This window comes from Mesocricetus auratus, unplaced genomic scaffold (assembly GCF_017639785.1).
Source record: "Mesocricetus auratus isolate SY011 unplaced genomic scaffold, BCM_Maur_2.0 Super-Scaffold_100022, whole genome shotgun sequence".
Classification (NCBI taxonomy): domain Eukaryota; kingdom Metazoa; phylum Chordata; class Mammalia; order Rodentia; family Cricetidae; genus Mesocricetus; species Mesocricetus auratus.
The window spans coordinates 35,299,684-35,323,472 of record NW_024429203.1 but is presented as its reverse complement, the minus strand read 5'-3'; the positions used below and the strand labels follow the sequence as shown (position 1 = coordinate 35,323,472).

At 50.2% G+C, this 23,789-nt stretch overlaps 1 protein-coding gene across 1 annotated transcript; it reads left to right on the top strand.

Annotated features, from left to right (window-relative positions):
- Nucleotides 1-11,867, top strand: Snx33 (sorting nexin 33). Its single transcript, XM_005069576.4, has 2 exons — nucleotides 1-3,478; nucleotides 10,366-11,867. Exons 1-2 carry the CDS (start codon nucleotides 2,008-2,010, stop codon nucleotides 10,617-10,619), a joined length of 1,725 nt encoding a protein of 574 aa, XP_005069633.1. The 5' UTR covers nucleotides 1-2,007; the 3' UTR covers nucleotides 10,620-11,867.
- The last annotated feature ends 11,922 nt before the right edge of the window (nucleotides 11,868-23,789 follow it).

Below are 23,789 nucleotides of genomic sequence, written 5' to 3'. Positions count from 1 at the left end.
ATCCCATGTGGGACACCAGGGTCGCACAGTTTGCTGCCTTCCCCTCTGAGAACAATCCCATATCTGTGCTAGTCCCCAGACTGATTGGAGCAAGCGAGACGGGTAAGGAGACTGGGAAAGGGTCCTCCACAGCTCTGCTCCCCTGCAGCCGGCGCGGTTCTCCTAGCCCTTAGCTCCCTCCTTGCCACTCGGCGCTCGGCAAACTTTCCGAGTTTTCCTGCAATTGCGTCACGGAAAAGGCAAGCGGGTGATCGAGTCCAGGAGACGAGGCCCCGCGGCGGCTGGCGAGCTCCACAGCGCGGCGCTCCAACCGGGGCGAGAGGTGGCTCTCGGCACCGGCAACTCGGCTGCTGAAAGCTGGCAGCACCCCGACTCCCAGGTGTACTTCCCGAATCCCAGCCACCCGGACTGAACCTGAGAGTGGGAGGGCGCCCGCCAGAAGGAAAGAGGACAGAGAGCGGGTGGTGGCACCCTGGCCTCGGGAGGGCGGAGCTGCGCGGTCCTTGCTCCGCCAGGACGCGCGGAAGTGCTGTGGAGTTTGCTCAATTCCCTAGCCTGATTTTCCTCCCTCATACCTCCCTCCCTCTCTCTCCCCACCCCTCACCTCCCCTACTGCTTTCTCCTCCTTCTTCGGGACGCCACCTCCTGGAGTCCTTTTTCTTCTTTTTTTGGATTTTTGTTTTGTTTTGTTTTGGACGTGACTTCCCGCTGGCAGCGCTTAGGGGTAGCAAGTGCGGTGGAAAGAGGCTCTAAGAGACTGGGACTCAACTCATCCCTCTCGGGCGGCATCCACAGGGCATCGCGGAGAAAGAACCGGCGGCCGGCCGGACAAACAGCCGGTCGAGCCATCTATTCTACGGAACTCCATCTACCAACTACTGTTGAGTGTTTCCTGGCACACCAGTGGTGGGGGGCGGGTGATGGTGAAGGTTTCACTAGTGTTACTTCTCGACAGGGGTTCTGGGACTCCGATAAGGGTCAGCTTAGGTACTCCGAGAAACTGCTGAGGAATTAAGCAAACAAAAGAAGTACAGAGAGAGAGAGAGAGAGAGAGAGAGAGAGAGAGAGAGAGAGAGAGAGAGAGAGAGAGAGAGAGAGAGACAGAGAGACAGAGAGAGACAGAGAGAGACAGAGAGAGAGAGAGAGACAGAGACAGAGAGAGACAGAGACAGAGACAGAGAGAGACAGAGACAGAGAGACAGAGAGAGAGAGAGAGACCTCTGAGAGGCATGTCGCCCCCCTTGTTCTCTGGGGGTAGGGGCTAAGCCACTTGCAGGGCGGGAAAAGGGCACCAGAGCGGGCGAGGAGGGGTCGCACCCCCTAGGTCTTGCCGGTTGTGCAAGCTTTGGCTGTTGTTTTCCCGGCCTGGCTCGTTTGGAGGCCGGACACATCCACCCTTGGAATTGGTTCAGGACTCTGTTATTCTCCTTGCCCCTCTTGGATTTTCTGGATTCTTGAAGACGCGGTGGCCCGGGAGGAGAGGGGAAGAAGGAAGGAATAGATCTTCAGAGGAATGTGAGAGCCTCCCAAAGCCGGAGCTGGGAGCTGGGGAGGCAGAAACTTGCCTGCGTTCCTGGGATTGTGGTCCGGGGCTGATTCTTGTCTGTTGTACAACATTGTTCTAGTGGAAATGTCTGTCGCATTCTTGTTCTAGCAGACCTGGTTTCTTCAGGCTATTTGACTTTTCTACTTGATGTGAGAGGAGGGAGAGACTCCCTCCCTCTCAGGGGCTGCCAAGGGAGAGAAGAAAAACTGTGGTCATGACCAGCCCCTCCCTGCTTACAGGCAGATACCCCAAGGCTGGATAAGTCAGTTTCTGGACCATGGACATTTCTTTGAAGAGAAAGCAGCTAGGCAGCATCTTGTTTATGCTGCGACCTTGCCTGGGGGTCTGAGTAAGGTTTACTAGACTTTGAGCTGCAAGTGCAGTTTTAGACACCCTGCTGAGCATCCTGGGTCTAAGCAAGGCATTTTCCTTCCAGTCTTGACCTGTCAGGTAGCCTAACCATGGCACTGAAAGGCCGAGCCCTCTATGATTTCCACAGTGAGAACAAAGAGGAAATCAGCATCCAGCAGGATGAAGACCTGGTTATCTTCAGTGAGACCTCACTGGATGGCTGGCTGCAGGGGCAGAACAGCCGTGGGGAGACAGGGCTCTTCCCGGCTTCTTACGTTGAGATTGTCCGTCCTGGCGTCGGCACCAACCACGTGGACTACCCCAGCAACCTCGCAAGCTCCCTGGGTACCCAAGTGAGTTTGTATAACAGCCCTAGTATGGCCAACCCAGCCAGGAGTGGCGGGGGCAGTGGCTTCCTCTCAAACCAAGGAAGCTTTGAGGATGATGATGATGATGACTGGGATGACTGGGATGATGGCTGCACAGTGGTAGAAGAGCCCAGGGCTGGTGGCCTAGGTACCAACGGGCACCCTCCACTCAACCTCTCCTACCCGGGTGCCTACCCCAGTCAGCATATGGCTTTCCGTCCCAAGGCACCCTTGGAAAGGCAGGACAGTATGGCATCTGCCAAGCGGGGCAGTGTGGTGGGACGAAACCTCAATCGTTTCTCGTGCTTCGTGCGCTCTGGAGTGGAGGCCTTCATCCTTGGTGACGTACCCATGATGGCCAAGATTGCTGAGACATACTCCATTGAGATGGGCCCTCGGGGCCCTCAATGGAAGGCCAACCCCCACCCATTTGCCTGCTCCGTAGAGGACCCCACCAAGCAGACCAAGTTCAAAGGCATCAAAAGTTACATCTCCTACAAGCTCACACCCACCCACGCTGGCTCACCCGTTTACCGGCGCTACAAACACTTTGATTGGCTCTACAACCGCCTTCTACACAAGTTCACTGTCATCTCCGTGCCCCATCTGCCTGAGAAGCAGGCCACTGGCCGCTTCGAGGAGGACTTCATTGAGAAGCGCAAGCGACGACTCATTCTCTGGATGGACCACATGACGAGTCACCCAGTGCTGTCTCAGTATGAGGGCTTCCAGCATTTCCTCAGCTGCCTAGATGACAAGCAGTGGAAGATGGGTAAGCGCCGGGCAGAGAAGGATGAGATGGTGGGTGCTAGCTTTCTGCTCACCTTTCAGATCCCCACAGAGCACCAGGATCTGCAGGATGTAGAGGACCGTGTGGATACATTCAAGGCTTTCAGTAAGAAGATGGATGACAGCGTCCTGCAGCTTAGCACCGTGGCATCAGAGCTGGTGCGGAAGCATGTGGGAGGCTTCCGCAAGGAATTCCAGAAGCTGGGAAGTGCCTTCCAGGCCATTAGCCATGCCTTCCAGATGGATCCTCCCTTTAGCTCTGAGGCCCTCAACAATGCCATTTCTCACACCGGCCGGACCTATGAAACTGTTGGTGAGATGTTTGCTGAACAGCCCAAGAATGACCTCTTCCAAATGCTTGACACTCTGTCTCTCTACCAGGGCCTGCTCTCCAACTTTCCTGACATTATCCACCTGCAAAAAGGTAAGCCCTTCCTAAGTGTGGTGGTTCTGCTGGTCCCTGGGACTCTGGGGACAGCCTATGCCATGATGAACAGCTTCTCACATTTTCCTGTCTCCATCTCCATCGCAGGCTCAACAAATGTATTGAGATGATTCTGTAGAGAGTGCTGTTGTGGACAGGTTTGGATTTTGTTCTCCCTGAGCTCTGTGCATACTTCTTGGCCACTCTGGTTTTTCTGTGTCTCATCTACTCCATCATACATGGAACCATAGGTATAGCCCTGGGTTCTGGGAACACAGAGATAACCAGATCCCAGACTGTGCCCTATATGAACCCCTGGTTCAAGGGGGATCAAGACACAGACCCAGGTTGCCTTACCCTCTCATAGGCTCAGCTTCTACCTTTGAGGCATTTGAGCCTAGACTCCCCCTCTCCCCGTCTGCTAGTCCCTTTCTGTGCAGGAGGGTCTCTGTTCTCATTCTGCAGATGAAGTCTGTGTCCACAGCAGGGTGGTTGTGTCTCTATCCTTTCCTCCTTCCAGCTCCCCAAGGACATATCCATATTGGCCCGCCTCCCAGCCCCATCATGTTTTCACTTCTCATGGCCCCCTGTGGGGGAGGGACAGGATGAGCCCCTGCCTGTTGCTGCTGTTAAGGAACTGCCAGCGGAGTGACTCATCCTGGGTCACGTGGAGCACTAAGCTGGGCACAGGGGAATAGAACCAGAGGTCCAGGGCTCTGTTCACATGGGCCAGTGTATCTTCCCTTCCCAAGCTGGGCTTCTCTTGCATAAGAGTTCAGTCAGGGGCTGACCTAACAGGTGCCTGAGTCCAGACTTAGGGAAGGCAGATGTCAAGAGAGAGGCGTGGTCCTCCCCGGGGCTGGTAACTCAGGAAGAATATATGCAGGGCGTAGGGCTGGCTCCCAGGACCCTAGGCCCTGAGGTCGAGGAGTTTTACTCTGGGCCACCCCTCTGGTTTGAGTGTAGGGAACAGCGAATATGTTGCCCCTACTGCCAGGCCCCTGTCCTAATCATGAAGATGGCTGTCAGAACTCTAGCTGTCAGGCAGCTTTCCCCTTCACCTCCTCCTTTACCTCTTTTGTTTGCCGAACCCTCACATCTCCCCCTTCCTTTCTTTACCTTTCAGCCCCAGGAAGTCAAAGGCTGAGTTCTAGCTCGGCTTGGCACCTAGCTTTCCTTGTGTCCCTAACTGGAAAGGGTCTTTGTCTTCCTGGACCTTAGTTTCTTAGGCCTTTGAGGCAGAGACTGGGGAAAGCCTGCCCTGTGCCTCAGGTTGGTCCCATAGGTCTGCCTTTGCACTCAGAGAGGGGGCCCAGCCTGGCAGAGGCAGACGCCTCCCTGTGCGGAAGTGGGGCCACACACTGTGCTGGGCCTGGGAAAGCTGGTTCAACCAGCTCCTTGGATGGCATGTTTTTGTGTGGGCAGCAAGAGGCTGGGCACAGTGATTAAAGAGCTACTCCGACGCAGTCGCTGGAGACTCTCGCTTAGGGCAGAGCTGGGCAAGAGGGACAATCACATGTCCACACACTGAGTGTTCCCAGACTCTCATCAAAGAAGGGGGGAAAACTACATTGTCCTTTCTATCTCAGATAGACAGACAGATAGGAGAGGCCATGTTTCCTAGAGTCAGGGGCTTCTGCCCTCTGGGGAGACCAGAAGCAGATGCTACCTGGGGTCATTTCCCTGTATCTGCCCCCTGAAGTGCAAGCCCAGCTTACTCTAGGTTCTGAGTTCTAGCCTGAGTCTAGAGTGAGTATGAGAGGCGGGATTGGAGTTAGCCTAAGAGACAGAACTGGGCAGGCTTTGGGAACTGCAGCTGGAGAACATCCTGTACTAGCCTTGTAGATAGAGACTCTCCTCGGAGAAAGTAACAGGATGTTTGATCATGCGGCACAGGAATCTGTCTGTCCCATCTAGACGTTTGAACAAATGGTGAGCATGTGAGGGAACAGTTGGGGGAGGCCCAGCCAGGCTGGGGAGTCAGAAAACAGGGCCTGTGGCTGGTATGGTCCCTTCAATTTCACAGATAAGCAACACTGAGGTGATCTCATGGCAGAGTAGGTATAGGGCCAAGTATGTTGGAATCTACTGCTTTAGGCAGATGGAGGAGGGACTGTCCCAAGGGCTGGACAATTGGGGTTGATGGTACAGAAGGAAAAGGAGGAAGGAAGGCGGCTTGGACTTCATATTCTAGGACCACCTCAGTCCCTTGAGGGACCTTGGAGCTTGTGGCTTACCCAAAGTTCCTGTAGGTACAAGCTCCTGACTAGGGGACAGATAGGTTCAGCCTTATGTAATCCTTTCTTCACGTAAGCAGCGACTGCTGCTGCTCTCCTCCTTTAGCTTTGTTTTTAATCATGTGTCTGTGTTTGGAGCTACATATGTGAACATGAGTGAGGGCACCACAGAGGCCGGAAGAGGGTGCATCCCCTGGGGTTGTGAGCTGCCAACTAAACTCTGGTCCTTTGCAAGGGCAGCAAGTATGTTTAAGCATCTTTCCCGCTCCAATAGCTGCAGTTGCTCCTCTTCCTTCTGTTTTGAAACAGGGTTTGCTTTGTACTCCAGGCTAGTCTTAACTCTTGTTTGTTTGTGTTTTACATGAGACAGGGTTTCTCCGTGTAGCCCTGGCTGTCCTGGAACTCACTCCATAGACCAGGCTGGCCTTGAACTCACAGAGATCCACCTGCCTCTGCCTCAGATGCTGGGATTAAAGGTGTGCACCATCTCTGCCTGGCCTCAAACTTTGATCTTCCTGCTTCAGTCTACTGAGTACTAGAACAACAGGCATGTTCTTCTGTTCTTGATCTGCCTAGGCTATTTTATTTTTTTTTAATATTTTATTCTTTGAGAATTTTATACAGTATAATTTGATAATATTCACCACTCATTCTTTCCTCTAATTCTTCCCAGATGCATTCACCTCCCTACTCCCCCACTTGTGTATGTTTGTTTATTTGAGACAAGGTCTTATTAAGCCATAGCCAAGCCTGGAACTCTCAATGTAGACCAGGCTGGTCTCAAATTCTGTCTCCCGAGAACTGGGATTAAAGATATGTACCACCACCTCTTATTATTATTTTTTAAAATAACCTGTTGAGTTCAATTTGAGCTGTCCATATACTCATGTTAGGTGTGGGGCCATCCACCATCTACTACAACATAGGTGGCCCACTTTTTGTTTTTGTTTTGCTTTTTTTTTTTTTAGAAAGATTCTCATATAGCTATAAGCCAAGAATGACCTTGAACTTCTGAAATTCTCTTGTTCTAGGATTAGAACAGGATTCTAGGGGCTAGAGAGATGGCTCAGAGGTTAAGAACATCGATTGTTCTTCCAGGGGTCCTGAGTTCAATTCCCAGCAACCACATGAATCTACAATTCAATCTGGTGCCCTCTTCTGGCATGTAGGCAGAACCCTGTATATGGGATAAATAAGTCTAAAAAAAAAAAAAGAACAGGGTTCTAATCTACCTTCAAAGTACTAGAATTATAGATGTATGTTATCCCACCCAGTCCTTGTATGCTTTCTAATTTTGTTTTGTTTGAGACAGAGTCTCATTACATAGCCTTGGCTGGTCTGGAACTTGACCTGGCTTTCAGCTCATAGAAACCTGCTTGCCTCTGCCTCCTGAGTGCTGGAGCTAAAGGTGTGCTCCATACCTTCTAAGCTTTTATGGCAGACAATTGTGTTGCCATGAGTCACCATGAGCAGGTAATTGCTGTGAGTCCTTGGACAGAAAAACAGTTTGCAGCCTGGGGAGATGGCTCAATGGGTAAATCCCACACAAAAGCCAGGCTCAGTAGTTAAACAGTGTTTTTTGTTGTTGGTGTTGGTTTTTTGCTTTTTTTTTTTTTTTTTTTGGTTTTTTGAGACAGGGTTTCTCTGTGGCTTTGGAGACTGCCCTGGAACTAGCTCTTGTAGACCATGCTGGGCCGAACTCACAGAGATCCGCCTGCCTCTGCCTCCCGAGTGCTGGGATTAAAGGTGTGCACCACCACTGCCCGGCATAAACAGTGTTTTTTTTGATGCAAGGGAAAGTGAAGACGGGGGATCACCCAGATATTTGTGCTTGGCATATACAGCATCGAACAACAAAGAGCAAACTCTGTCTTAAACAGAGTAGAAGGTGGTGACTGACACCCAAGATTGCCCTCTGACTGCCACATGTGTACCATGGCACGTGCATTCCCTCACACACACGAACATGCATGCATACATGCATGCATAAACACATATGTCATACACACATACTTGAAGGCAGTTTGCGCACCAAAGCATAATGCCTCATATGTCCACATTTATGGCAGGTTCAGGCTTTGGCATTTTATGCATATTAGTTCAATTAGTCCTCAGTTACTATAGAGCTAGTGCTGTTATTGTCCCTTTTTACAGATGTGGAAACTTGTAAGGCACTTGGTTGTTATGAGCAGTCTTCAGCAACATCACATCTACTTCCATCTGTCTCCTTTAACAGAGGAGACACTTGCAGCCCAGCCCAGCAGTGGTTTTCTGGACTTGTAACAGCTGGTACTAGGACTCAGACCTCCTGCCCCCAAATTTAGAGCAGGTAGTTTTAAGTGGAGGAGGGTTGGTAATATGCCGGGGGTCCTGGGGTCTGCAGCTGATAGGCTGCAAGTCCTCACTCCTCATTCCTGGGATCTAGTGTGCCAGGACAGGAGGCAACCCTGAGGGAATCTCACACTGAGTCCTAAGTGGAATGTAGAAGTGTTCTTGACAGGCATAATCCAGCCTGCTCTGGTGGGACTCCTTAGCTGTCACTGGTCTCTGTCCCAGACTGAGTCACCAGGTGGGGAAATGATGGTGTCTTAGTTACCTTTCTATTGCTGTGAAGACACACCATGACCAAGACGACTTATAAAAGAATTTACTGGGGCTCACAGTCTCAGAGGGTTAGAGGTCATGATCATGGTGGACAGCATGGCAGCAGGTGGGCAGGCATTGTGCTGGAGCCGGAGCTGAGAGTCCACATCTCATCCATAGGCATGAGGAAGAGAGAGTGTATACTAACTGGGAATGTGGACTTCTGAAACCGCAAAGCCCACCCACATGACACACGTCCTGCAATGAGGCCACACCTCCCAATCTTTCCCAAACAGTTCCACCAACTGGAGAAGCAGCATATGGGGCCATCCTCATTCACAGTTGGGGCTTCTGCCTCTCTTTCCCCCTCCTGAAGCCTTGGCTCCTAGCTCTGCCTGTCTCTGGGTACCTAGTGATTGCAGGAGACTCATTCTTGCCACTTGGGCCATTATCTCATCAACAAAAGGGGCTTGAATCTTCCATCAAGGCCATGGGCATACATATCTTTATTTGCTGAGTATAATGATGTGTGCCTTTAATCACAGCACTTGGGAGACAGAGGCAGGTGGATCTCTGTGAGTTGGAGGCCAGCCTGGGGTACAAAGTAAGTTCCAGGATAGCCAGGGTTACACAGAGAAACCCTGTCTCAAAAAACTCACCAAATCTTTCTTTAAAAAATCTTTTTAGCCGGGTGTGATGGTGCATGCCTTTAATTCCAGCACTCGGGAGGCAGAGGCAGGCAGATCTCTGAGTTTGAGGCCAGCCTGGTCTACAGAGCGAGCGAGTTCCAGGACAGCCTCCAAAACAATACAGAGAAACCCTGTGTCAAAAAAAAAAAACAACTAAAGAAGGGCTGGAGAAATGGCTCAGTGGCTGCAAGTGTGTGCTGCTCTTACAGAGTAGCCAAGTTCAGTTCTCAGCACCCACGGCAGGCAGGCAGGCAGCTCGCTCCAGCGGGTGGGGACGCTCCAGAGAGAGCTAATGTCTCTGTCCTCCATGGCCACTCTCATGCCTGTACTCTCCTTCCCAACATGCAAGTAACTAAAGAAGTCAACAAAAGAAGTGTGAGGGTTCCCTTGCACTGGGGACTCCCTTTGGTCCTTTGAAAGGGAGCGCCAGGCACCCACACTACCTCCTCTTCTTGACAACTGACTTAAAGGCAAAGTTAGTCACCTGCCTTTTATTCAAAACTGAATTCATTAACTGTTGGTTGATTCAGTCCAATTCTTCCAGATTAAGGCCCCAGCCCATGTTTATCCCTTGCTATTGCCATCTGTCACCTGTTCATTATAACAGTCTCCCCTGGTTCTATGGGGACAGGGGTGAGGAATGGGTGGGGCTTGTATGTAAGAGAAGACTTACCAGGTGGCCTTACCGTCTGCATGATAGCAGGCAGGGGACAGGTGCACTGGGAGGCATCCTGCCTGGGGCACTGGGGAGACTTTGGTGTAGAAGTAGAACCTGATCTAGGCCTTGAATTATGGATAGAGATCCAGCAGGCAGGGGTAAGATAGGAAAGAACTGGGAGGGTTGGATGGACATGGTGTCACTGTGGAAGTCACTTGTATAAGAGCCAACTCCCTGAGGCCTCCTAGCCAGGGGAATGGGTGTGGACTGTCATCTGCAGGCAGTGAAGAGCCAGGCATGGCATCTTTGGATACTATGAGATAGACTCTCAAATGAAGGAGATGTCGTTGTCATAGCAGTCTGGGAATGAGATGAGTCAGTTCAGCAGACGTGTCCACATTTGCCTGGGCCAGGCCTTGGGGGACCTGGGCAGCAGAGGAACATGGCAGTCCCTGAACTCACCCAGCTCACAGCTCAGGGGAAGCCAGCCAGCCAGCCAGAGTGTGACAGCTAAGATACGAGATGTTGGGAAGCCTCAGATGCCATGGGAAACAGTGGGGCCTGTGATGTCCTGATGGAGACAGTCAGGTGGGTTCAGGAGGAAGTCTGGGCGGAGCCATTTGGGGTGTCATTCGCCTCCTTGAGACTAGAGGGATGTACAGGAAGTGAGTAGGGGAGGTGCAAGCCCTAACCTGCCTGTTCTGCGCTCTGTCCTGTCAGGTGCCTTTGCCAAAGTGAAGGAAAGCCAGCGCATGAGTGATGAGGGCCGCATGGCTCAGGAGGAGGCTGACGGCATTCGCAGGCGCTGCCGTGTGGTAGGCTTCGCCCTGCAGGCCGAGATGAACCACTTCCACCAGCGCCGTGAGCTTGACTTCAAGCATATGATGCAAAGCTACCTGCGCCAGCAGATCCTTTTCTACCAGCGGGTGGGCCAGCAACTGGAGAAGGCCCTTCGCATGTATGACCATCTCTGACTGACTCTGGCCACACATGCAGATCCTCTTCCCACCTGGGCCTGGCCACTGCAGTGGCTCAGGTGCTCAGGAGTGGGTGAGCTGAGTGGCCCGTTAGAAGTCCTGGTGCCCCTGGAGAAGTCTTCCCTCACTTTAGAGATGGGTGGATGGAGATAGGTGTTCTCTGAGCCAAAGCCTGGACTGCTGGTCAGTCCCTAGAGAGCAGGCTTCTCTGGAGCCTACAGTGCACGCTCACCTGGCCACCACACCCTGTTTATTCCCTGGACTCCACTGACTCCTGTGGCCGTGGCTGAGACACTGGTGACCAAGGCTGGAACATTGCCTGTCCTGGAAGAGCCACCTTTCAAGATGGATATCAGATAATGCAGTATGACAGTGACACTTAAGAATTCAGGGAAACTCCTTGAAGGACCACAGAATTCTGCTAGTCAGGGGCCACTCCATGGAGTAGGTGACATTCCAGAAATATCTTGAAGAATTACAAGGACCTAAAAGACAGTAAATGGAGTGAAAGACATTTTGGGGAGAGGGCCGATGTCTCTCCTCTTCCTTACCTTTCCCAGCCAAGTTTGGTGTCCTCTTCGTGGGTTCTGATCTTTATGACAGAGGGAGGGCTCATACTTGCTCCATGGTCCCTGGCTTTCCCTGCCCTACCCATACTTCTGCAGGAGGGACTGCTGGCCAACTCCTCCTATATGTCTTGGACTCCCTTCTACCATGGTTGGGAACCCCCTACACACACACACACACACACACACACACACACACACACACACACACACACACACTTCCTTGATTAGGGGGACTATGCATCGACTTTCCCTTCTCTGGGCTCAAGGTGCTCAAGCCATGAAGCACTGGCCCCGGAGTTGCCCTTCTGGAGGAACCAAAAGTTACCAGCAGTAACTCCCCATTCTAGCAAGTTCAGGGCCCAAGCTCCCAGGCATCTTTGCTTCTGTGGGCTGGTCTTCTCAAGTCCTTCTAATTGCACAGTGGAAAATCTGAAAGAAACTGGGAACTTTAGACCCTCTGCTCCTGGCCAGACTCACTTGTCTAGATGTGCCGCCACCAACCTGTTTACATTCTCCAGGAGTTGCTGCCCCTTTACCCTTCAGGCCAGGATGTGGCCAGCAGCATGTTGTTGGGAAGTGACCTTGTCCCCTCTTGCCTTCCTGGAAAGCCATGGTCTGCTCCTGGGTCCTTCTGCTTGACTCTTTTTTTCTTGATAAACTTTTTACAATACTGTAACAGAGGCACGGCCTTTTCTTTTTGCATCCTGGAAGCAGTGAGAGTTGGAGAGAACAGAATCCAAACTGCCCCACTGGACTGGATTCAATGATCTTGGTGGGTCTAAAAATTAATTTATAACTTCAAAACACAGGAGCAAGGCTATGCTGGTCAGAGGCAGTAAAAGGCTCCATACCCCAGCTGGCTTCATGGGCCTCCTCAGATCTGGGCCTCATTGTTTGCCCGCACCTCTGTGTGTGTGTGTGTGTGTGTGTGTGTGTGTGTGTGTGTGTGTGTGTGTGTGTGTGTGTGTGTGTGTGTGTGTTTTGGGGAGGCGCTCATGGAGGCTCATGTTGGGTGTCTTCAGTTGCTTTCTACTTTGTTTTTGAGCTTCTCATTGGTCTGAAACTTACTAATTAGGTTAGGCTGACTGGCTAGTAAACTCTAGGGATCCTCCTGTCCCTGTCTCTCCAGTGCTGGGATTATAGGCAACTGGCATGTATGTATAGTCTTGGCTGGCCTGAAAGTGCCAGGGCTGCGATTGAAGACATGTGCAGTCATGTCTGAGTTCTGGCTTTTTGCTTATGTAGATGGTAGGGATTTGAACTCATGTCCTCATGCTTATGCTATAAGCACTTTACTGACTGAGCCATATTGCTAGCCGTTCCTTTATCTCCAAAATGGGTGAAGTCCTGTATGGGGTTCCAGGTGTCATAGTTTTTGTGCTGAGGACTGTAGGAGAGTGTGAGAGTGTGCCCAGCATAGTCCCAGGTGATGCCTGTCCTAAGGAGCTGTCCCTAGAAAGCCCCAGTCCAGTCAGTCTTGGGTGCCTGCCCTGCCCTGCAGTGGCTCCCATTTTAGAATTTAAAGAAGACTCATCCCCATGCCCTTGGGAGTGCCCTGGTGACCGGGAAGAATTCTTTCACATATGGAAAGAGCAGATTAGCTGAAGACACCCAACTTCAGAGGCAGTGGGGATTTTCCAGGGTCAGGTTCACTAGGGAGGGTTTTGGTTAGGTCACAGTCTGAGGAGCTCATGGCAGGGGGTAAGGAATGGGCCTCATTTAGGCCTTAGTGTCCTTACAAGAACTTTTGGAATGGAGCCTTGGCTCTGGGTCAAAATTAGGTCAGTTTTGGGACTTTCTGAGGAATTCTCCCCTCCCTGCCTGCCTTCATTTTCCCACTACCGAAGGAACTAACTTCTTGTTTGTAGCCTCTTCTCAGCTTTGACCTCCATGTAGCTTTCTCTAGAGAAGGCTGTGAGCATAGGTGGGGGTAGGGCTCCTTCCTGAGGCTCTCTGGAATGTTCCTCTTAACCCATGATGCCTGGAAAGCCCCCTGCTAGCACTTCCTGCCCCCAAGGAATAGCATTGCCTTCCTGTGTCCCTCTGCTGAGAAGCAACCACCTCCTATTCCTATAACATGACAGTGGGTTCTCGGAGGGGCTTGGACCTAGGAGAAGAATCAGAAAGCAAAAACTAGAAGCCAAGCACAGTGGCACACACCTTTAATCCCAGCAGATGCAGGTGGGTCTCTGTGAGTTCGAGGCCAGCCTGGTCTACACAGTGAAACAGTGTCTCAACAAGAAAAGGAAGGAAGGAAGAAAGAGAAGAGAAAAAATAAAGTGACCCTGATCCAGGTAGCCCCGAGGTCTGACTAGTAGCAGGTGTATGGAGAATGGGGGTGTCATATCCCCTGTCTCTGGGTTCTTTCTATGTATGCACTGGAGGAGTTTGTGATCATTCTGAGCTGGGCAGAGTGTCCCCCAGCAGGAGACTGGGGGGGATAGAGAGGGGGGCATGCTGTGGTGACAGGGCTTGTTGGCCTTAGTCACATGCTGGGCAGATGTTCCAGACTGAGCTGGGCCCAGCTGCCTCTAGTTTCCTCTCTCACTTTCCTCTGAGGGGTTTGGAAAACAAGGCCTCTTTTTCTGCCCTGGGCAGCTACCAGAACCTGGGATGGGGGTGGGGACCCCTGGGTTCCCAATCTTGGCCCAGTCCTGGAAAAGGAGTCTTCTTTGTGCTTATTTAGAGATGGGGGTGGAGGCAGACCTGAGCCTCTGCCATGGCTGTGGCACTGCAGCCTCAGACGCAGTCCCTTGGTTGTAGACACACTGCCACAAACAGACAGATGCACAGTCATATACTTGTCCAAAGTCTACACATGGCCACTCACACATGAGCCACTCACATAGTCAGATCTTTACACTGCCATGCTCTATTATGTATTCACAGCTGTCACCACACGTGTTACCATCTGTTTGCAGATATGTCTCAGCCACTTTGCTATGTAGTCAAAACAGTCCTCTGCACACAATAACAGTCTTACATAGCCAGAATCACATGAGCATGAAACAGGTATCCTGTAGGTGTGTGTCACATGTACCACATCTGTGTCACTTCATAGGCCCCTTGAAGCTTCATTAGATACTCAAGAGAACCCTGAGGGACCAATAGCCCAGGGAGTCCATGTCCCAGATCAGATGCAGAGCAAGTTACAGGTGCCACATACAGGCATGTGCTCTAGGGGGTCTGGGTATCTATTCAGGACCACCCCACAGCACCAAGTTCAACTTATTGTTCAGAATAGTGATCCTAAGTCCTAGTGAAGATGGTACCTGGCCACCTCACCCAGCAGGACGGGGGATGCTCTGGGGCCAGACTGGCCTTGTTCATCATGAGCCAGTCCTGAGGACCAGGCTGTTCTGAAGGCCCCTGGCTGAACCCACCAGCCACAGCTCCAAGCTTTGGAGCATCTCCCATCTGTAGCTGAGTTGCAGTGTCTAAGGGAGAAGGAGTCAGGACACAGTGGGCAGGGCCCTCCCCTGGACTGAAGGAACATTCCTGTACCGGGTCTTCCCATAGCAAGTGTGGACTGGGCCCGCCCTGCCTGCCCTGCTGACTCAGACCTCCAGGAGCCAAGCCTGACAGACTGCTCCCTCACCCGCCCCAAACCTGTTTCCTTACCACTGCCCTCCGGCTCCCCTCTACCACTGGGGCAGGAGGAGACTGTTAGCCCTGGCAAGAGGACTGTATGTGAAGGTCAAAACCTATCCCCCCTCCCCTCCCCAGCCTAAGCTCAGAAGCTGATTGCAAAACCCAGCCCTAGGGATCTACATAGTTCAACATAAACTTTTTTCCTCTAGTTTGGTTTTGTTAGTTAAACCCCAGTGCAGTCTGGTCTGTTTAAAAAGCAGTGTCTGACACATAGCTGTGGCCTCCGGATTCCACCCGCCGGTCATTCCAGACACTGGATACTTGGCCAGAGGGAAGACGGATTTGCCCATGCAGGGCTGGTCTTGAACCCAGCTCTGGCTCCATTCCTTGAAGTTGTGCTGATGGATTCACTGAGGTCTAAAGGAAGCAGGGAGCAGATCTCTGCTTCACAAGTGTGACTGGAACAGGAGGCTGGTGAAATGTGAGAGGCTTGAGGATGGGAGTCCCTATTTACCACCCCTCCACACACCTCCAACTCCATCCCAGGGATAAAATACCAAGACAGCACTACATAGCGACATCTTCAAGCCTTGGGCTGTTTACAAATGGAAGTGACTGAGGAAGCTAATCAATTTTTTTGTTTTTGTCTTGAGACAGGATCTTAAACTGTAACTCAAACTGTAACTTGAACTCAGAACCATTCTCCTTTCTCAGGCCTCTTTTGAGTGCTGGGTGTACAGGTGTGAACCACCATACCCCACTTTCCACGTGATAGAAAATTAATCTCAAATAACTTGGAGGAAGCCCCCTTTTCCAGGGGTTGTATTTTGGACTTGACATATTTGGAAACCTTTTGTAAGCTGCTGGCAGACTGACTTTCAAAGGCTGAAACCCATGTATTAAAATTTGTTCCCCATTAAAAGATTATGACAATGTTCCCATCTGTAGAGATTAACATTATTATTATTATTGGTTTTTTGAGACAGGGTTTCTCTGTGTAGCCCTGGCTGTCCTGGAACTCACTTTGTAGACAAGGCTGTCCTTGAATTCAATGAGATCCACCAGCCTCTGCCTCCCCAGTTCTGGGATTAGAGGCGTGTGCTATCACACCCAGCCACCCGTAGAGATTTAATTTAAAAATCCATTAACTTTGACTTTTTAAAAAATCTTCTTTTTTCTCCTCTTGTTGTCCTTTCTTCGCCCCTGCTCTAAATGTCAGTGCTGTTGGTTGTTTCTTGTAGAACTGACCCTGGCATTGTGCTAGCAGCTGGCCCCAATGGCAGTGGGCGCTCCCCGTCCTCCCTCGAGCCTCCTACCACCTGTCCTGATATCCAGCTCCAGGCTCCATGAGTTTGGGACTTTCTCTTCCTCTGTTGCCACTGTGTAGGAGGTAGCAAAGTCCCTTCTGTAGCTTGTGGCCCCTTTTGTAGCTTGTGGTCATCATTCCACAGCGCAGAAGGCTCTGGAGACTGCTGACACTCCGAGGCAACTCCTTCACTTCAGTGTTCTACCCGAGAAAGGGCTGTATGTCCTGCTCCCTTGAATCTCAGCCTCCCTGAGGCCTCTGCCCTTGCCAAGTGCAGTCTGTGGTGGACACTGAAAGGTCATTATTTCACAACCAGATGATGATCACCATTATTTTACAGAGGAGGAAAGGGGAAATACTAGAGTAGCCAGGACCAGAGTGAGACAGTACCTAGCTTGGGCCACTTGGGTCACCTGTGCTAAGAGGTAAATGGCCAATGCCTGGGCTAGTAGTTGGAAGCTAGCTGGAATGCAGAGGGAGCCGGCCACCTTGTTGTCTTTTGTCAGAAGTCCTCTGAGTGAAAGCAACATGAGAGTCACCATGCAGTCCTGCTGCCCCGCAGGTGGCCACTGTTGTTAAAATGTCTAAGTTTACCTAGTAACGAGACACGAACCGTGAGTCAAGGATCCCACGTGGAGTTTTATTGGTTGACAGGGAAGGAAAGGGGGGGCGTGAGAGATAACCAACTGTGCAGAGCTGAGAGCGAGATACGAGAGAGGAGAGAGAGGGACAGAGACAGAGACAGAAACACAGAGAGAGAGAGCAGGCAGGCAGGCAGGGGTCAGTTCTTTAAAGGGGTCCTCTGCACCTGCTTGCAGACTGGTTCTCATGGAACTGTGGGCTGGCCAGAGTGATGCCTGAGTGCATTCTGTCAGGCCAGTGTAATGCCTGAACCTTTCAGCCGCAGGCTCCGGTTCCTTTTCCTCCACTTCCAGAGGCAGAGCTACAGAGCTGATGAGTCCTTGCTGCACTGACATTCTTAGTTGCTCCAGGCTTCCGATTCTCCTTCATGCCATGGAGTTGCAGATGGCTGTTGGGAGGGTTCCACAAGCAAACATATCTGCTGGGCAAACCTTCTTTGAGGAGTGGCTGAGATTATTGGCTGTGGGTGGAGCCAAAGAAGCCCCAGAGAGGAGCAGTGCCAAGAAATCTGACATCCTGCTTCCTACATGAGAAGACAAATTGACCAAGCCCTGTGCTGCCACAGACCATAGATAGCATGGCTGGACTGGTGGCCAAATCTCCCACCAACCCCAGGTCTTAGATCCTGACTCTGCCACATTATCTATATAGTGAGCAGCTTCCAGGAATCGTAGTACCCACAGGTCTGGGTGGGAGGGTCTTTGAGGCTGCTGACCATCACATACATCAGAACATACAGTATAATATTCCCCAGGAGTTAAAAGACTCAGACTCATATCCAGGTCTCTCGTGGATGGATTCATGGGGTGACCACAGACAAGGTCACCATTTAGTTTCAGCAACCCCCCATTAGTTCAACAATGGTTATGATTATAAAGGTCACAAGGTCAGAAGTGTGGACACTGTTACTTTCCCAGGTGTGCTATATTCTCAGGCATGTGGCAGCATTCCCACTGGGCTACCCCTGGTCTGGCTCCAGAATGCCAGTACCAAGCCCTAATCCATCTTTTGTTTTAGCAGATATCTGTTGTTTCCCTTTTGTGAATCTTTGTTTGTTTGTTTTCCGAGACAGGGTTTCTCTGTATTGTTTTGGAGGCTGTCCTGGAACTCACTCTGTAGATCAGGCTGGCCTCGAACTCACAGAGATCCACCTGCCTCTGCCTCTGAAGTTCTGGGATTAAAGGTGTGCACCGCCGACGCCCAGCCCTTTTGTGAATCTTGCAGGAGAGTTTCCCAAGGAAACCAGAAAACTGTGGTACCTCATGAATGGAGAGTTTGCCCCATTGGTTGTTTGGAGGTTATGGGAACCAACTTGCTAAGGTGTCAATTGGAGAACAATAAAAGAAGCCCTGGGCAAAAGGAAAGGGTTTCAGACTTCAGAGACTGGATCCACTCTGCAGCTGAGAAAGACTAAATTCATTCTTAAGGTGCCTCTGAGTCTTATTTTCACAGACCCTCCCATGTGAACCCAACACCCGCGCCATCACACAGGCAGCCAGTTAAGGCAGGCCTGAATGCATGCCAGTGGCTCCCTTTTTAGTTTTACTATGTGCTTTCTGTGTGCCTTAGGCTAGCCTGCTGAGTTGCTTAGATGCCTGCTCACTTGCTCCAGCAGAAGGTGGCTTAGGGGCACTGAGTCACTTGTATGAGGCCTGTAACCGCCCTGTGCAGCCTGGACTGTGTGCTGAGGCTCTGCTTTCGTGTCAGCAGGTGAGAGGGCAGAGTCTGACCCTCAGACAGCACTGGACAAATATTTGTTGAATGATCTTTTTCTATTGGGCCCTCAGGCTGGAGTGTGGGAGGGAGTTCTGTCTGTGGATAGAAGAGGCCAGGGGAAGGGAACTAACTGGAGGAAGGGACAGGACTGTCAGAGCCAGGTGAACCCCCTGGGAGGCAAAGGCATTTCCCAGGCAGAGGGTACATTGGAAGCTAAGGCAGAAGGCTTATGAGTTTGACTACAATCTGGGCGGTATAGTGAGTTTTAGGCTCTGGCAATAACAAGTCTCTAAAACAAAACAAACACCAAACAAGACTAATTGTGAAAAGTTTTTCTCTAGGAGGCAATACAGGGACTCTGAGAAAGGGCACTGGCAGGGGAAGGGAGACATGGGTCTCGTTAGTGCTGGGGCTAAGCTGGAGAGATGGCAAGTGACTCTGGGGTCATCCATGGCGAAGTGAGGCAAGGTTCCAGATACTCAGGGTACGTGTGTCCAGTTGTGCGATTTGTGTCCGTGTATACACGTCCCGATAGTGACGTTTAATGACCTTTGTCATGAAACTTTAGCCACAACGCTCGTTTCCCAGCCTAGAACTGCAGTACGTTACCTAGGAACAAGTTCTAGACTCAGAACTATACTTAGCTCTGTTCTTGCTGTCATCCGTCACACCACATAGGTGACCAAAGCCTCAAAAGAAGTCCCAAACTGATGCTCTCACTACCTCGTTACTGCTTGCCTGGACTGATGCAGTACTCTGCAAACTGACAGGAACCTGAGTGATCTTTGCGGTCGTATTCCAGATCAAACCGTGTCTCTCCATGCTCCAGGTAGACTGTAGCTTCCCTGTCAGGGTCTCCTCTCCTCTCACCTTGGACCGCCTCCCTTCATTCTTGCAACTCTAGATTCACCGTCATCTTATGGTTCCCTCTTCCAGTTTGCCAGTATCTTATGGCCTTTTCATTTGCTTTCTGTGTCTGGAATGATCTTCCCCAAGACATGTATGTGTGTATGTGATTTGTACTTGCTAATTCTGTTTCCTTGTTGTTTTATTTAGAGATAGGGATCTTATGTAGCCCAAGATGGTCTCCAGCTCACTATACAGCCAAGATTGGCCTTGAGTTTCTGATCCTTCTGTCTCCACCTCCGGAGTGCTGGTGTTACAGGTGTACCCCCTCATGGTTACAGATGTGCACATCGAGGTTCAATGCTACCTCCTCAGAGAAGCCTTCCTTAACCATCCACTCTAAGCAGACTTCCCAGTATTTCTGTCCCCTTGCCACACCTTTAAAAATTTACCTCAGCTGGGCGTTGGTGGCACACACCTTTAATCCCAGCACTTGGAAGGCAGAGGCAGGCAGATATCTGTGAGTTCGAGGCCATCCTGGTCTACAAAGTGAGTTCCAGGAGAGCCTCCAAAACAATACAGAGAAACCCTGTCTCAAAAAAAAAAGAAAAAAAAGAAAAAAGAAAAAGAAAAAAAATTATCTCATGCTGGGTGGTGGTGGCACACGCTTTAATCTCAGCACTCAGGAGGCAGAGGCGGGTAGATATCTGTGAGTTTGAGGCCAGCCTGGTCTACAGAGAAATTTTCAGGACAGCCTAAGCTATACAGAGAAACCCTGTCTTGAAAAAAAAACAGTTATCTCATTTATTACCAGTTGTAATTATAGTATTTAGTTTTTTTGTATTATGGACAATTTCAAGCATGTACAGAAATAGAAAAACTGGTCTAGCAGGTCCCATGAGTCCATCCCTCAGCTTCATAATGATCAACAGTAGGCCAGTCTTACTTTCCCAGACTCCAGACATTTTATAATCTTATCTTCAGGCACTTCTACGCAAATATTTATATATCTATATCTTTTTTTTTTTTTTTGGTTTTTCGAGACAGGGTTTCTCTGTAGCTTTGGAGACTGTCCTGGAACTCACTTTTAGACCAGGCTGGCCTCGAACTCACAGAGATCCGCCTGCCTCTGCCTCCCAAGTGCTGGGATTAAAGGCGTGAGCCACCAACGCCCGGCTAAGATTTATATATCTATATCTTTTTTTTTTTTTTTTTTTTTTGGTTTTTCGAGACAGGGTTTCTCTGTGGCTTTGGAGGCTGTCCTGGAACTCGCTCTGTAGACCAGGCTGGCCTCGAACTCAGAGATCCGCCTGCCTCTGCCTCCCGAGTGCTGGGATTAAAGGCGTACGCCACCAACGCCCGGCTATATATCTATATCTTATTCTTCATTTTTCCCAACATAATATATATATATATATACACACACATTTTTTGGTTTAGTTTTTTTTTTTTTTTTTGGAGACAGGGTTTCTCTGTATAGCTTTGGAGCCTGTCCTGGAGTTAGCTCTATAGACCAGGCTGCTCTCGATTCACAGAGATCCGCCTGCCTCTGCCTCTGAGTGCTGGGATTAAAGGCATGCACCACTACCTCCTGGCCCAACATAATATTTTTATTATTTGGAAATTTCACATAATGGACCCCATCATACTCACTTCTCAGTCCTCCCAGCTTTGCCTTCCCTACCCTTGTGACCTCCCCTGCCCCCAACAAACAAAAGAAAAAAAAACTCAACAAGTCCAATTTGGGTTGCCCATATACTTACTAGATCATGGTCAAACTCCCAGTGGCCAGCCCCTTAAAGAAAACTGAGTCCTTCTCCACCCCCACCAGAAGCCAAAAACTGTGGAGATTTACACTTCAGCATCTTTATCACAAGTTTTAAGAGTTCTCTTTGATGACTTTCTGTCTAGGCTGTTGCTTTTTGGGTGTGGGTTGGGAGTAGGTGTTGTCAGTGACTGAAGACTCATACTTGAGAGAAAGGGACTTAGAAGGCTTCCGTGACAACGCCCGTTTGGGTGTGGTCACAGGTATGTGGGGGAAGGCAGGGATAAAGGTCAAGGAAGGAGGGAGGGGTCGAACTCTCTCTTGAGGTTCCGGTTGAGGTCGGAGACCAGCAGAGCCCTGACCTCAGGTCTCAGCTTCTCGTGTAATTGACTTTTCTCTCTAATGAATTATCACACGACTTCCCCATCCTGTATACTTGGTGTGTCTTGCTATCTCTCATCACCTGGTGTCAGGTGTCAGGGGTGAGATACCAACCCACGCCTCCATTCGGAGACCAGAACAGTCAGTGGGAGCACGTATCATGGACTTACGCATGGTTTCTTCCTTCCTTCCTTCCTTATACAGGGTTTCTCTGTGTGACAGCTCTGGCTGTTCTGGGACTCACAGAGATCTGCCTGTCTCTGCCTCCCCAGTGCTGGGACTACAGGAGTGCTCTGCCACTGTCTGGCTTCCACATGGTTTCTGACAACCATGGACATCCACATGTTCTCCGGTTTTCAGCATATGCCACAGACCTCAGCATGGTCTCTGGTGTCAGTAGAGATTATGGAAATCTACGTGGCCCTCTGCCACAGCACAGGCCAAGAATATCACAAAAACATCAACATGACCTTCAGTGGTGGCAACACAACCCACACATCAATTCATTTATTTTTTGTTTATCCTTTTTCTTTACAGGTCTCACAAAAAAATATAGCCCAGGCTGTCCTAGGGTTATGGCTATGTAGATTACGCTATGCTTGAACTCAGAGACCTACCTGCCTCTGCCTCTTGGATGCTGAGATTAAGGACGTGAGTCACTGCACCAGGCTTTAATTTTATTTTTTGAGTTAAGGTCTTTGTCTGCATCCCAAGCTGGTGACAAATTCACTGTAGTCCAGGCTAGTTTCCAACTCATGATAATCCTGCTTCAGTCTCCTAAGTGCTAAATTATAGACTAGAACCACCATACCCAACTTCATTTGTTTTATTAAATTCTGTTACTTTTTGACCAGAAATGGAAGACTAGTTATATACTCAATACACTGTAAGAGGGCAGCTAGTTGGAAAGTAACTACAGTGTTACCTGTGGCTACTTTTGTATAGTACAGGCTAGCTTTGGGCTTCCAATTCCCTCGCCTTGGCTTTCTAAATAAAGTAGCATTAGCTGCGCAGTGGTGGCACACTCCTGTAATCCCAGTGCTCAGGAGGCAGAGGCAGGTGATCTCTGTGAGTTCGGGGCCAGCCTGGTCTACAAAGCAAGTTCCAGGACAGCCAGGGCTGTTACCTAGAGAAACTCTGCCTCAAAAAAACAAAACAAAACAAAACAAAAAGGTGGCATTAAAGATATGTATGAATCATGAGGCCCAACTTCTAAGGTTATTTTCTCTGTTTATCTTTATTTTATTTTATTGATACAAGGTCACATATAGCCCAGCCAAGCCTCACAGTAACTATGCAGCCAAAGATGACTAAATTCTTTGCCTCTGCCTCCCAAAGTGCTAGGATTACTGGTGAAAAGCTGTTTGCCTAGGTCTGAAGCAGCATTTATGGCAGCTGGGTTTGTCTAGTTTATTTACTGTTATATCTCATGACTGACACAGTGCCTTGCTCAGAGCAAAAGACTCTGGACATCTGCAGGGACATCAGCTGTCCTGTTCTCAAGACAGTGCATGTGTAGGCTGTGGTTTCATGTCCCTTGCAGTACCAGTGAGACTCTGAACATGCGTGTGCACTGAAGCCTGTGGCGGTCCTGTGAGCTTGTGTTCATGGGCTTGTGTGTGCTGCCGTCAACGCAGGCTGGTGGCTGAGAACATGCCTCCTTCCTGACATCATCTCCCACACCTCCAAGCCCCAGTGACTCACATGGGTGTATTTCCCTCTCTTGGTCAAGCATGAGGAGGGAGGGAGGTGTATGTGCCCTGGCTTTGCCCAGCCCACTGGAGGCCCAGAGAGTTCTTTCCTGTCCTATCATTCTTCGGTTGTCTGCTCGCCTAACCCTGAAGAACTGCAGCTTTCTCCTCTCCAGCCTTCAAGCCCAGTCTAGCTGGGCCAGCATCAGCTGAGTGGAATTTAGGCTACTTGTAGGAAGAATGGTCATGTTCCATCCTGCTGGCTCTTAGCATGGGTGGGACAACAGCATTGGAGGTGGGGAAATTGAGAGCAGAGCCCTGCCCTGGGGACTCAGCCACACCCACCCATGCCAGTTCTGTGCTTTTTTTTTTTTTTTTTCCAGGATAGGGTTTTTCTGTGTAGTCCTGGCTGTCGTGGAACTTGTCCTGTAGACTAGGCTGGCCTCGAAGTCAGAGATCCTATTGCCTCTGCCTCCTGAGTGCTGGGGTTAAAGACAAGCGCCACCATGCCCTGCTTCAATTTTGCATCTTAAAGGATATTTTCCTGCCCCTGAGAGTTGGACAATAGCCAAGACCCAGTCCATCACAGATGTCTTCCAGAGTCTACACCCTGTCAGACCAGGGACTACTCACAGATTTTTCAGTTTGGTCCCTAAAGTT

Bases quoted from the DNA above. Each gene is read 5' to 3' on its own strand.
- Snx33 (XM_005069576.4), top strand. From the start codon at position 2,008: ATGGCACTGAAAGGCCGAGCCCTCTATGATTTCCACAGTGAGAACAAA. The intron at 3,479-10,365 runs GTAAGCCCTTCC...CTGTCCTGTCAG, and splicing joins CATTATCCACCTGCAAAAAG to GTGCCTTTGCCAAAGTGAAG.